This window comes from Cajanus cajan, chromosome 6 (assembly GCF_000230855.2).
Source record: "Cajanus cajan strain Asha chromosome 6, NIPB_CcT2T_4, whole genome shotgun sequence".
Taxonomy (NCBI): Eukaryota; Viridiplantae; Streptophyta; class Magnoliopsida; order Fabales; family Fabaceae; genus Cajanus; species Cajanus cajan.
The window spans coordinates 55,543,667-55,558,661 of NC_138522.1; the positions used below are offsets into that span (position 1 = coordinate 55,543,667).

The 14,995-nt window shown below is 31.7% G+C and overlaps 1 protein-coding gene across 13 annotated transcripts; it reads left to right on the top strand.

Moving 5' to 3' along the window:
* The first annotated feature begins 488 nt into the window (after positions 1-488).
* On the top strand, positions 489-11,725 carry LOC109808087 (dihydroneopterin aldolase 2). Of its 13 annotated transcripts, XM_020370918.3 has the most exons (16): positions 526-845; positions 917-1,102; positions 1,906-2,115; positions 2,212-2,315; positions 2,699-2,840; positions 2,988-3,047; positions 3,139-3,234; positions 3,440-3,784; positions 3,912-4,052; positions 4,213-4,383; positions 4,797-5,054; positions 5,190-5,341; positions 5,927-6,475; positions 6,642-6,915; positions 7,577-9,323; positions 9,516-9,748. In XM_020370918.3, exons 4-15 carry the CDS (start codon positions 2,281-2,283, stop codon positions 7,682-7,684), a joined length of 2,331 nt encoding a protein of 776 aa, XP_020226507.1. In that variant the 5' UTR covers positions 526-845; positions 917-1,102; positions 1,906-2,115; positions 2,212-2,280; the 3' UTR covers positions 7,685-9,323; positions 9,516-9,748. The 13 variants fall into 13 exon arrangements, with proteins under 13 accessions (XP_082933805.1, XP_082933804.1, XP_082933803.1 ...); XM_020370917.3 differs by lacking the exons at positions 1,906-2,115; positions 2,212-2,315 and having other exon boundaries at positions 525-845; XM_083077676.1 differs by lacking the exons at positions 1,906-2,115; positions 2,212-2,315; positions 5,927-6,475; ... (1 more) ...; positions 7,577-9,323; positions 9,516-9,748 and having other exon boundaries at positions 506-845; positions 4,797-4,838; positions 4,966-5,054; positions 5,190-5,329.
* The last annotated feature ends 3,270 nt before the right edge of the window (positions 11,726-14,995 follow it).

The following is a 14,995-nucleotide window of genomic DNA, read 5'->3' on the forward strand; positions in this document are numbered from 1 at the left end:
AATAAAATTTAATTTTTAAATGTACTAATAGTTTAAAATTTTTATATTAAGTAACTATAAGGCAAATGCATTAATTTTAATAAAAGTTATCTTAAAATTTAAAGAATACAATTTTGTTTATCACAACAATTTATTTAATATTACTTTTATTTTTATTTATAAGATTCAATTTAGGACACTTGTTTGTTCTATTATATAATGAATATATTTGATTTTTTAGGTTCAAATATTCTTTTAACTTGTTGAGAATTCCTAACATCTTCCGCAACGGTTAAAACAAAACAACTTCGAAAAAAGATTTGAAAATCTTTACGATAAAGATATTTAGTCTTGAAACTTGATCTAATTAATTAAGACACTTTAACGTGATTTGGGGACCATTCTTTTCATCTTCATGTAGGAATTTGATGCCACCGAACAACAATGTCAATTATAGAAGCATTAGCAAAAAACTCAAGAAATTAATTTATATTTTTATTAAAAAAAAGGGGGGCAAAAAATTGTGTTGTGTGTTTTAAAACGTGATGTAGTTGTTAAAGGGAGGGGGCTATCGTATTTGTGTGATATGATATGACCCGTTTTGGAGAGAAGCTCCGTTTGCGTTGGTTGCTACCGAAACCGACCCGTTTTCTCGCTCTTCTTTCTCTCTCTACTCTTCATCATCTCTGCAAGTCCCTCGCTCGCTTCCTACTCTCCCAAACCCTACCCTTCCTCGCAATGGACACCCTCTTCTCCGACTACATCTCCGACGACTTCGATTCCTCCTCCTCCCGCCCCCACCGCCGCTTCCTCCAGGACGACGAACGCGATTTCGGCCACGACCGGGTCTACCTCCTCCCCCACAGGTCCTTCGCATTCCAATGCTTTTTGTGCTTTTGCTTTATCAGAAATTTATTTATTTTTGGGTGGAGTGAAGGTGGTGGTCGGAAGCGGAAGGTGAACGTGGTGGAGAGGGCGTTTTGTATACGGTGGCGTGCAATTCCGATTCCGACTCCGAGATTTTGCTTCATCTGAGGAAGGAAGAGGACCGCCACAAAATTAGGTTTTCTTCCCGTCAGTATGCGTTGGTTCCCGAGGGAATTTGGTTGCGTGCTCTCAAACGGTGAGTCGCGATTTGAGTTGTAGCTAGCGTTTGCTGAAATTAAGCAAAATTTGGATTTGTTCTAGGAATTGGGGTTGGTTTTTCGGTGTGTTTTAGGCATGGTGTTTTTTATTTGTGGTTATTTGCTTATTCTTTCCTTTTTGGGTTGCGACAAGCTAATGAGGTAGTCTAGATAATTGTTTGTGGGTGAGGTACTGAGAAAGTCCATTGTGGAGTTTGGAGGTGTCAGGTGTGAATAGGGTGTTGTGAAATGAAATGTACGAGAATAGTGCGACTGGGGGATTTCTCTGTGATAGTTATGAAATAGTGTCTTGTTTCTTTTAAGGGCTGGTAACCTTACAAGGTTATGCATAGAAGGATGGCCGAGTTTAGAATTTAAATTTGAGATAGTCATGCCGTTGTAAGGACTTGGGAGTAGCTTGTTTGGTTAGCTTGCCCTCCTATGACATCATTTTGTTCCATATGCATAATCAAGGAAGAGCTAAATCTGAACCGTGGCCTTGCCAGATCGAACTGCACATGGTTGCCTTTTTTATTTGGTGTCATACACTACAAAAACAATTTTAGGATGAAAAAATAGGAAAAAAAATGAAGTATGTTTCTCCACAAGTTCATTTTAGCTTATACATAAACTAATTTAAAGAAACTTTCCCATATAACTTCTCCAAAAAATTTTAAATATGCTTTTGTGCTAAAGTTAATTTTAGCTTATGGAGAAACTTATTTCATTTTTTCTTCATATTTTTTACTCTCCAAAGTGCTTCCAAAGAAGTTTATCAAACAGGCTCTTATTGCAATTGTAGCTCTGGGATGCAGTCTCCATCCATTGGGTCCAAATGTGTGTCCCCCTGGTTGCGCCACCAACTCCTTTAAGTTTTCATTGTAGACCTTAGTTGAAACAGCTTCAGGCATGTCCGACAGTTGATCAACACTAGCAGCTGCACTGCTCCTTTTGGAGTCGAAATGTAAGCCAAATGGTTCACATCCTTCACCTGCACTTGCCTTGGCAGCTGGTAAGCAAATACTAAGAGCCTAAAAATTAAGTGGTGGAGAATTATTTAAGGATAGGTTCGTGGTGCTAATAAATGTTCCTCCAATACCGCTTATAGGTCATTATCATATGGTGTTGACAGAAATTGTTACAACAGAGTGCAGTAAATGAGTCATGGAACAATAGGATGCCCTTTTTGCTAGGAGTATCTCACCTGGTGAGGTGAGCATGTCTTCCTTTAATGCCAGTGTGACACTAAAATGCACCAGCCATCAGGTTTTATTCCGAATGGCAAACCAAAGTGCTTTTATGCCCGTTTCTTTAGCACCCTTTTGTTGCTGTCTGTGTGTAGCCTCTATAGTACTCTTTTCTGGATTATACTATGCATATGTAATAGAAATTTAGTATTGATTTATTGTTGCTTTCCCACTGACATAGTGATTTTAACTCCATTGAACAATATTATAAGTCTTATGCTGATAAAAGATCTTCCTTCAGATTTATTTCCATTTCAAGTTAGAAAATATTTTTACATGGTTCTTACAAGAAAATATAGTTTACAGAAGTAGAAAATTGATTCATCATTCATCTTACTCTTTTTGTAGGTATAATGACTTTAATAATGCAGTGAAAGATTTTGGAAGCCTCTCCTATGCGGAGGACTCTTTGCTGGATTTGTTCCCCTTGCAAGTTAAGATATTTGTTTCATGGGAAACCAGTTCCCTGGTAGCAAAGATAAGCCAAAAGGTTGAATGATGATTTGTTTGTTTTCTTTTTAAGGATAGTTTTTGTCTAGGGTGAACATTTTTTATGGAAAGAGCTCGAGTTGTATTTTTTATTTTATTTAAAGTATATTTGTATAATTAGTAATGGTAATAGGTGGCATGCTTTCAGGAAAATGCAGCTGAATTCTATGAGAAGGCTTGTGACATTTTCAATTCTGCATATGAATCTGTGAGTAAGCTATCTACTGATTTTTTCTGTTTGTTTATAGATTGTCTATAATACCTTGGTTATGTATAATTCTATTTTATTGATGATGCAGGTGCATATTTGGGACTTTTCAGGGCAGACAACCCAGTTCTTCTTGAATGACAAAGGTAGGTTGCCAAACGATTCTACTGGTCAACCTGTAAAAGAGGTAGGTGATCCATATTTTTTCTTCTATTTTCTTTTGACATAATTTTGTTAAAAGAATTTCAATTTTGTGGTGGTCTAACTAGAAACTAAATGTTTGCTAACTGATGGTGGTATATTGAAATTGACTATGTGCCTGATAACTTTGAAACTTTTCACATTTGAATATCAGCTGTTTATATTATTTCTGCTGCTCCATGTCTATTCAGGTTGTTCTGGAGTTACAAGTTCATGGACTTCCAGATTCTATGAGCAGTAATGGGAGCAATGAGATGATTTTAGATAGGTCTCAGACGGAATGTTCTCATAGTGGCTCTGTTATAATGAATGGAAGCCCTGACAATGTGATCCCCTATGTAACAGAGACCAACTATTTTCGAGGCAGTAGCTATAAAGCAATTCGATCTTTGGGTTTGACAGGATTACAAAATCTTGGAAATACATGTTTTATGAATAGTGCCATTCAGTGTTTGGCTCACACCCCAAAGCTTGTTGATTTCTTCCTTGGAGATTACCGTAAAGAGATAAATTGTGAAAATCCGTTGGGAATGAATGTATGCTCTTTATTTTCTGTTTTTTAAGTTAGTCTCATTAATAAACATGTTTTTTTTGTTTGTTTGTATTATTAATTATTTATTTTCTTTGCTTATTTTTCTCTCTCATTATGCAAAAATATTTCAGGGAGAACTTGCTCTAGCTTTTGGAGACTTACTTAGAAAGCTGTGGGTTCCTGGAGCAATGCCCATTGCACCAAGAACGTTCAAGATGAAACTGGCTAATTTTGCTCCTCAGTTTAGTGGTTATGGCCAGCATGACTCCCAAGTTAATACCTTTATCTTTTTATTATTGTAATAATAACAACAACAATAATATGCATTAAAAAAATTGTTGTTTCCATGGGCATCTCTTATTATTGATAGATTTTCCTTTGTTGACATGAGAGGAAATAATTTTATAAAACATTGAAGTTTCTGGCATGCAGGAACTTCTTGCTTTTTTGTTGGATGGATTGCATGAAGACCTTAATCGTGTAAAACGCAAGCCATATCATGAAGTTAAGGATGCAGATGGTCGTCCAGATGAAGAAGTGGCAGAAGAGTATTGGCGAAATCACCTTGCTCGCAATGACTCCATAATAGTTGATCTGTGCCAAGTGAGTCGTATAGGATTTCTCCCTTGTGCAATTCTCATTATAGATTTTTAACTTAATTTTGGGTTCAGTATCCCCTAGGCTTTTTGCATCAGTGATGCATGAAAATTTTTGATGGAACCAATCAAACAGATATCTCAAAAAGATATTTTAATTTGTTCATTTGTTGTATATCAGATTATAATATTATTAAAGAAGGGTTAGAGCGACTGTTAGGGTGAACTGGCTACTAGCTGCCACTGAGCTCACTTGTTGAATGAGGTTTAAAAAATCATTTCTTTAGCCTTTTTAAAAAAATAAAAGCAGCAATACATTAATTAGGAAGCAATACCAAATCTATATTTGTTAAAATTAATTAAATAATTCACACTTTTGGTTTTGGAATTAAATCTCTACTTTATTCCATTATCTTGTAGGGTCAATTTCGGTCGACATTGGTTTGCCCTATTTGCAAGAAGGTTTCTATCACATTTGACCCTTTTATGTATCTATCTCTGCCTTTACCTTCTACTACAATACGGACCATGACTTTGACAGTCGTAAGTACTGATGGGATTACATTGCCTTCTACAATTACGGTAACAGTGCCTGAACGTGGAACACTTAAGGATCTTATTGGGGCCTTAATTGCTTTTTGTTCCCTGAGAGATGATGAAACCCTCTTGGTGGCTGAGGTATGTTGTAAAAGTTAGAAATTAAATGACACATTATTGAGATGTTCTAACTATATATATTAGGTTAATGTAAACATTTTTCATGCTAGTATACTGTATTATTATTAAATTATGACTTTATGGAGTTATGGACAGATATACAAGAATAAAATTTTTCGAGTATACGAGGATCCATCTGATTTGTTAAGTGATATTAGAGATCAAGACAAAATTGTTGCTTACCGAATGCAGAAGTATAATGAAGCTAGTCTCTTGGTTGTTTTTGTGCAAGAACGTTTGGTGGAAAAGTAAGTCTCTCTATGCCCCCATTCCACTCCTTTTACAGACAAGTATTTTATTTTAGTTTCATTCCTACGATATCTTTCTCTGTATGTCATGAATAATTATTGTGTACGGTGTACCCTAAGACCTGCAATACATGCTCCCACTGTGGCAATGTCATGATAGAATATTTTTGCCTCACAGCATGACCTAAACTGTTGGCTGCATAATTGCCTATACTCCTAAAGGATCTAATCTAATAATTTCACATTTGTTACCACCCTAATATTTAAATAAAAATTAACTTTAGATTCTGCAATCATAAAAGTTTGCAAATATCCAAATTAACTACGCAGTCGTCTAAGATTGCTAATATGATTGGTTTATACAAGTTGGGCTTATATGTCAAGTATAAAAAACATACACATTTTTCAGCTCCTCTGCAGTAGTTTTTGTTTCTGAAATGGTTATCTAAGCAAATTTTGGGGTTAAATTTTGTGTGTATTCGGTAGATGAGTCTGTTGAAGTTATTTTGTTTTTGGTTGTTTCTCAATTTGCTTACATATGTGCTCTTATTTGGTACACTAAATTTATTGTATCATGTATTACAGTACTGGGAAGGAGATGTTTGAAAACAAGTTGTTTGGTTTCCCCCTGGTAACAAGGGTGTCCGGTATTTCTTCTGGATATGATGTTCAAAGGGAGTTTCTGAAGTTAATGAAGCCATTTTTGATGCAAGCTGAAGATATATTAGATGAGTATGATAAGGATGATGGTGTTAATAAAAGGCTAAGTGAAGATGATGAATTGGGTGATACTACTAACTCTGCAGCAATAGCAAGTGATGCAGACTCAAACAGTGGAACAGAGGATGACATACATTGGTCAACTGACATTGAATTCTACTTGCAAGGAATAGAGAATATCAAGATAATATTGAACAAACCATTACCAGTCACAATGTTTCCCAGAAAGCTGGAGATAGTTGTCTTGTGGTCAGATAAGATGCTTAAAATGTATGATACGTACCTGCTTGACTCATTGCCTGAGGTTTTCAAGCCCCAGCTATTTGCCACCAAGAGAATGCAAGAATCAGTTTCTATTTACAAATGCCTTGAAGCCTTCTTGAAAGAGGAACCTCTTGGGCCAGAAGATATGTGGTTAGTTGATATATGAGATATCAAGTCTGTTATTTTACCTTTGAAGTTTTTTTATTATTGTTTTGAGAACATTATATCTTTAATACTAATTGTCATCATGTTTTATGTGTTATAATCAAGATTAAAGTCTTTATGATGTTTGATATTGCAATTTCCTGTACACAAGGTACTGTCCTACCTGCAAAAAACCTCAGCAAGCAACTAAAAAACTAGATCTTTGGAGATTGCCTGAAATCCTCGTTGTTCATTTAAAGAGGTTCTCATACAACCGATACTTCAAGAACAAGCTGGAAACATTTGTCGATTTCCCAATTAATGATCTGGACTTATCAACATATGTAGTCCATGGGAATAGTCAGTCTTCCAACCTCTATGTGTTGTATGCAATTAGTTGTCATTATGGAGGGTTAGGAGGAGGTCACTATACAGCATTTGTCCGTGTAAGTACCTCACAATTTCTAATGTCTCTTGCTCTGTTAAAACATTAGAATAATTTCTTCCACATTTTTTTTTATAATATTAGGGGGTGATTGTTTATCCATAGAAAAACTATGAGCTTATGTACTGTTTTTTTACTAACAATTACTTTAATTTCCGGTTTACACCATTTCTAATTCAATTATTTAGAATCAGGGAAGGAACAAAGCGTTTGTGATTATTAATTAAAAAATCAAATAAAAATCTGAAACTCTAATTAAACAGGTCCCATGTATTCCATTAGTCTATTACATATATTTAGATATTAAGTGGACAGTGACAAACAATGTTATGATATGTGTGGCCAGTGTGAAGAGAGCTTTGACAGACTACCTGAGACGGTGAAATGTAGTTTTCTAGTTTAGTTTTTTAGAAGTTTGTTCCAGAGTATGTTAGAGCACATAAGATTTCCATATAATTTTATAATTTTCGTGTATTACTTAAACCTTTTACTAATTGTAAGTTGCATGTGCAGTACAATTAGTTTTTAATTTTTATTTGACATCCTTAATCTTATTGATTTATTTATTTTTTAGTTGATACAATATGTTTTTTTATTTTTATTTTTTATTTTTTATTTATATGTTTATTGGTCCTAACTCAACTGTTTTTATTCTCTTGCAGTATGGCTATGATAAATGGTATGATTTTGACGACAGCAGGGTCGATTCTGTTAGTGAGGACATGATAAAGACTCCTGCTGCCTATGTACTATTCTACAGGAAAGTTTAGATGAAAATTTTAGATGCAATTGTGTAATTAGTCATAGCAAGATGGAATGCATGAGGCTTTTCAGACCTTTTGCCTATACGGTTGGCTGACTTCCTCAGAATTCCTGCGTAAGCGATACTGGTTGGGTCGGGTTTTACCGAGACAAATGAAGAGAAATGCAAAGAATATAATATTGTACAGCTTTTAGAAGCTACAGGTAAAAGGGGGTAGCACTTAAATTTTTAAACCCGGAGGATAGATTATTTTACACATGTGCGTCATGTACATATCCTGAAAATATTTAACCAATTTTTTGGAAGCAGATGTAGCTTGGGTTCTTTTAAAACCTAGATTATATTATGGAGAATTATACATTTTTGTCTTCTTGGCTCATCTCATGCTTGGTGTTCTTCGGTTAGGCCAAATTTTCTGATGCTCTTTCAAGTTGTACGTTTGACTTGTTCAGTTAATTCTATATATTTCCCATCTTTAGTAAGGAAATGTCGGTATATATATATATATATATATATATATATATATATATATATATATATATATATATATATTGTACTGTAATTTTTTTTTTACTCTGAATTCTGTAAAAAGTGTAGCATTAGCAATGATTGAGAAATATTCAAGGCTTTATTTGTTGGTCAATAGTGTTTGTGTGTTTCCGCATGTTTACTTCAATTTTCATGTCAAAAACGTAGAAGCTATGTTTTACTGCTTCAGAATAGACGCCGAACAGATGTCAGGGACTGGAAACCAAACAAGTTATACGAGCGTGCGTTTGAATTATAATTAAAAAGTTGACTTAAGCTTAAGTTTTCAAACTAACTTTAAAAAAGAATTTAACTTTTTAGTTTTGATTCGGTTGAAGTTTTCTTATAATTCATACTCAACGGAATGAAAAAAAAGAGTCAAATATGTAAGAACTGTATTTAAGATTATCTAATTGGGGTTTCATGTTTCAAATGTGTAAAACTTAGCCGTAAACTCTTTAACATTACAAACATCTTATTAATACTTATTTTCTTGTCTCTTTTTTGTTTGTTTGTTATATATCGTCAGTGAAAATGTAAACCAATATCCTTAACGCAATGTTAACGAATCAAAACTAGAATGTTTTATTTTTAAAACTAGAATGTTTTATTGAAAAATGGAACAATGTACTTTTACGTAGTTTTGATGTAATTTTTAATAAAAATTAAACAAGTGTTCGACCTTTGTTGGTAAAACCTTTATATATATACTTTTTCCCCCTCACTCTAGGTACTCTAGGTGTTAGTAAACTCATGGTGTTCATGCATAATTATCTTTTTTCTTAATATAGATTTTGTCTTTCGATGATGCGTAGAAGTAGCACAGATTTCTACAGCAGTTTTTTTTCTTTTTTTCTTTTTTCCTTTAATGTCTTCCAATGGGTAGATTCCATAGGGGTGGGCATTTTGGTAAGACTCCATAGTTAAAGAAGAAAAAGAAACAATATTTTTGGTCCAACCAAAAAAGGGGTGGGCTGTATGTGGGCTTGAGCTTCAGTAGTTGCGAGAGAGAACCCCCTGGCCCTCAGGTGCGTTAGTTCCTTGGCATAGTAAATAAAATTTAAGATATGATATGACTAGTTCTGGCCACTCTGCCTATCGTTCTCTCCACTCTTACTGTGAGTTCCATCTTTCACTTTATCTCCTCTATCCACCATGCATATATGTTTTTTTTCTTCTTCTGTGCCAACTAAATTTAACGTAGTTACTAGTTCAGTATTGCAACACGTTATTCTCTTTAACTTAGCGTGTATCTGTTTTATTTTAATAGAATTTTGAAAACTTTTTTGGTTTTTCTTTTTTTTTGGTAGAAAATGTAGTTAGCATAGATTGTATCGGAAGAGAAACTAACCAATAAGGCGAAATTGCTTGTACCTGTCAAGTTTGACATGATGTTAGTTCCGTAGTGCCAATCGTTATTGCTTTTGAAGTAATGAAAGGGTAAAAATTTGCAACAGAAAATATTTGGGTCTCTTTGGTTTGGATGCATTCCGCACGAGAATCTCAAGTTTGTTTCTCTTCCCCTGCCGAACGCACTGCAGAGGTCATCCTCTTCTCATTCTTTCTAGGTTTCTCATTTTTCTCTGTTTATTCGTAATTTGGTATTGGAAGCGTTAGTAATCACGTGCAACTGAATTTCTATTTTAAAATGTGCCTGGACTGTCTTTTATACTTCCTTCGAATTCTTATTTTTTCTGTTTTAAAATTTCGTTGTGATTCTTCAAGCCGTGATAATTTCTTTTGAAGCAAGTATACTGTTCAAACATTGCAACTGCCGCAAAGATGCCTTTATTATTTACTCACCGTAACGACGTGTTAATTCGTTTAGGCTTTTGATTTTAGTTATTGCAAATGAAGCTCTATACTTTTTACCATTTTGTGTATTAGGTATTCTACAATTTGGAATTTTGGTTTGGTTGAAACTTGAAAGCAAGGTTGATGTTGTGGAAAATTGCGGTGACTCCAAAAACCTTGACAAATAAGAGTTGTGGACTATTTTTTAAAACCTTGGTTGGAAGTGGATCTGACTGAATCTCAAGGAGGCTTTATTTATTTATTTAAATTTTATTGTTTTTGTTGGGCTAGGAGATGGAGCATCCTTGTTTTCTCGGTTTGGTTGGTTGGGATGGTTGATTGGTATACATATGGTTGTATAAAATAAAATTCATACAAACAGCCTTTTTTCGGGTACTGAACCTGTGATTCAACTAGTAGCAGAGCCAGAGAGGTGTCAAATGAAATCACTTTTGGAAAGCGTGGTCTGATGAGGGAACTTATGTTTTTTATTTTATATATGTGCATACTTTATTATAGTTTACAGACTACAATTGGACTCAAATGTGCATGTGTATAATACTAAGTCAAGTTTCATTGTTTCACAGTCTCGATTGTCGGCTAAAACATATTCTGATGGGCACTAATTGGATTATAGCTGAAAAATTATTCATGTACAAGTCTTGTACTTCAATTTTGTTGCTACTTTGATTTAATGCCTTTCCATATATTGTCTTCTATTTGTTTTTTCATTGGATGGTTTAATAATCAAGAAGTTCCTTTTGTGATTCAGTTTTATTTTTAGAGATTTGAGTGGTGGCTATATTTAACAAAGTACACTTGTTATGTTTTATTTGATTTTTAAAACCAAATTCACCTTTGCATTTCTACTTGTCATGGATTTCAGAAAAAATGGAGTCTGATGCTCTGACATGGGGAGACAAACTCATACTGAGGGGATTGTCATTCCATGGTTTTCATGGAGTGAGGCCCGAAGAAAGGAATCTGGGCCAGAAGTTCTTGGTAGATATAGATGCTTGGCTGGATCTGAAAGAAGCTGGCAAATCTGATCACTTAACACATACAGTTAGTTACACGGATATATATGAGTGAGCGACCGACAAATTCAGAACATCATTTATTCTTCTTTCATCGTTTGATTGCATTAACTTCTAGAGGCACTCTTTTCATATTGGTAGTTTACTAATTTATTAGCTGAAATCTTATTGACATGTCAATAATTGGTGTTGCAGTATAGCTAAGGAAGTCCTTGAAGGGTCACCTTACAACCTTCTGGAGTCAGTGGTCCAAAAAATTGCAATCACTACTCTGTCAAAGCATAAAGAAATTTCTGCTGTTCGAGTGAAGGTTGGAAAGCCTCATGTTGCAGTTTGGGGTCCAGTTGATTACTTAGGCGTTGAGATACTTAGACGCAGAAGCGATTTGTCAGAGTAGAACTTTCGTATTTACTGCGGCAGAATTTTAAAAGGGAACAGAATAAGACTAGAAGTTTCATAGTTTCTGCTGCAGAATTTTAGTGTGTTGTTCCATTTGATACAAAAGTTAGGCAACTCTTTCCTTCAGTACCCAATTAGTATGTTTTATCTTGCGTTCTCTCTTATCAGTCTAGCTGATATAATTAAAAGATCAAAAAATTAGGCATACTAAATAAACTATACAATGATTTGGATTCTCCAAAACAATATTGCAGTGAGACATTAATGAATTGCCTATGTTTGTGAGTAAAGTTTAGTATGTAACCATCATTATTTAATTGTTCATTTGTAATTGTTTTTTCCTTACCGATAGTTTTGAACTGACGAGTGACGGATAATTTTTATAGGCTTGTAAAAGCCTAAACTGATAACTTTTTATCACATTTCATAATTTTGAACCCAAGGAAGTTCAAAGCGAATAGTTGTAGATTTGTACCTTCGATTTTGCTAAGAGCCGAAATGTCTACAATTTGCTTCGGATAAAGTTTAAAACAACTTAGAGGGTGTTTGGTTTCACTTTCAAATCATGAAAATAGATTTGCAACTAGTCAAACCTGATTTGAGTAAAAATATAGGTGTTTGGCTTTTATTAGGCAAAATTTATTTCGTCTCCAAACTTCACCTTAATTCAAAGTAACTTCTGGTTTCAGTTAAAAAGTTTACATTGAATTGAGGTATAACAAATTTACTTTCGAGGGTAAAACACACGAACATAAATTTCATTCGGCTTGAAAATTAAGTTCATTCGCAATCAATTTTAAAATACTCAAAACATGTACTGACGCCGTGATACATCACTCTGAACAAGGCTTATTCAATGGCTATTTCTTTTTCAGAGTAGCATCCAAGGCAAGAAAGTAGAAACATTCTTACCTCTCATCTTTCATTATTCAAAAGCATCGAATATTATATTATATCGCCATCATTCATGTTTGGTATTTAATTCACTTTTGTTATTGTTTAGTAGATCATAATTACTTTATTTTTGTTCTTGTTTAGTAACGCTTCTCTTTCATTTTGTTTTACACTTAGGAGGTCTGACATGTAGAAATTTTTACTTTACCATAATGGTTTTTCATATTTTGCTCCTTATTTAAAAAATAATATTTTTAAAAGACATTTTTACTTTTTTTTTTCAAAAAAAATTAAAATAAGTTTCTCACTAGATTATTCATGGTGGGATGAATATTTAACATTTATGAGTTAAAAGAAAAAAAATTTGTATTATATTACATTTATTTGTTGATTTAATATGATAAAATATTTTATTATTATGTAACATATATAAATATTTCAAAACTTTTTAAAAAATTATATAATTCAAATCAATGTGTAAAATATTTTTATAATTATTTATCAATTTGAATTAATCAAACAAAGAGCCAAATCGTTTTTAATTTTTTTTAAAATTTTTAAATTTGATCAATGCATTAAATTATTTTAATTTAACTATTAAATTGTTAAAATTTGATATAAAAAAAAACGTTAGTTATTGAATGAAGTATGTATACTAAGAGTTGTTATTAGAATAAATAGATCTCTCCTCCTTTAAAAAAATAATAATAACTAATTAAGCAAATTTTAATAATTTATAAGAATTATAATATATCTCAAACTGAAAAAAAAAAAAAAAAATTCTATCTCCTTAAATGTCTTTTAAATTGGACCACTAGAATTAGCCTAGTGGTTGGGTAGGAAGGGGTTGGAGTTGTTAGAAACATGAGGACCTAGGTTCAATTCTCATTACGACTATCTTTGTAATCTTTCTTATCTTTACAAAAAAAAAATATCTTTTAAATTTCATAAAAATTATTATACAAATTCATAAGATTTTCTCAATCCTTAATATTAGTTAGATTTCTCTGGTCTATATTTCTTTTTATATTTTCTACTTCATAATATATAGATAAGGATATATAATAAGAAAAATGAATTTAACATTTTTATTGATATTATAAAATGACAAAAAATAGAATAATTTATTTATGTTAAAATATAAAATGAAATGAAATTTATTTTTGGATATGATATTTTAGTATTTTTTTGAGTATTACAATTAAAAGTCGAAAAAGGACATGATTAAATTTTAGTTAATGATATGTGGTCCATATAGATATTTATATGGATAGGATGGGTGTGAAATGGCATTTATTAATGGCAGCACATGACATAAACCATTAGCCCTGTCCGCACGAAGAACATGATTGAGCTTGAATCTTTGCAACATACTCTCCGTCGAACTAACCATTTGCAACAAAAACAACTTCATTCAGCTTTCATCACTACGTCATTCACACAGGATTTGTTTGAATTGATTTTTAATTAAAAAATATTGCCTTAAAATTTAATTTTAATATAGTTTAAATATAATTTTCTTACATTTAATTTACTATTTTTTTATTACTTTTAGTCTCTGTTAATTTATTATTATTATTATTATTATTATTATTATTATTATTATTATTATTATTATTTCATCTCCAACATTTTATAATGTTTCAAAAAATAATTATTATCTTCAACTCCTGCTAAAAAAAATACTAGGTAAAAAATTGAATACATATTATATTGATATATTTTGTTTTATTATTGTCTTATAGATAAATTGATTTTAATTATTTTAGAGACTTTTAGCCTTACCTTCGTTAAAAGACACATCTTATTGATTTTAGTGAAGAGTCATTTCTTATATAACTTTTAATAAGGAGACATTATTTCATAAAAGAAAGTACATACTTTTATTAAAAATGTATAGTTAATAGTGACATATTTTTCACAAATACACATTTATTTTCATTAAAAAAATATAACCCTTCTTAGTTACATATTTTCGTTAATTAACACATTTTTAAGAAGCATTTGGTAGGAATTTTTTTTATATCTAAAAAATTATGATTTCTAAAAATTATAAATCCTGAGAAATAATTTTCGAGAATCATGATTCTTCGTGAAAATAACTAAAATTTATTTGATTACTTATAAATTTTTTTAAAAATATTTATATAAGATATCTGAAAATTAAATTTTTTTATATTTAATTATAATAATATATTCATGAGTATATAAGTATTTTTTATAAAAATATCTTTTATTAAAATAATCTCATTAGATATATTTATTTACTCAAATCAAATCTTATTACAAATATGATATTAAACTATTTAAAATAGTTGAAAACTTATAATTATAATTATTTAAATACAGATTTTAACAAAAAAAAATATAATCTAATTATTGGAAGTCAAATAATATTTGTGTTGTAATTCTTGAAGACTTATAATTTGTGTTGTTGAAAGATTATTAACATATTTGTAGTGCTTTTGATTGAAAGAATATTTTTTAGTATTTTAATTTAATTTTTATTTATGTAGTTTTAATGTTGAATGTAAAAAATTATACTATGGATCTTTTAATTAACTTTGTTAATTATGGCAAAAACAACCTTAAAATTTTCAATTTAAATAAATAATAAAATATATTTAAAAAAAAATCTGACCGGTCAATTCCCTCTTAATTGAGAT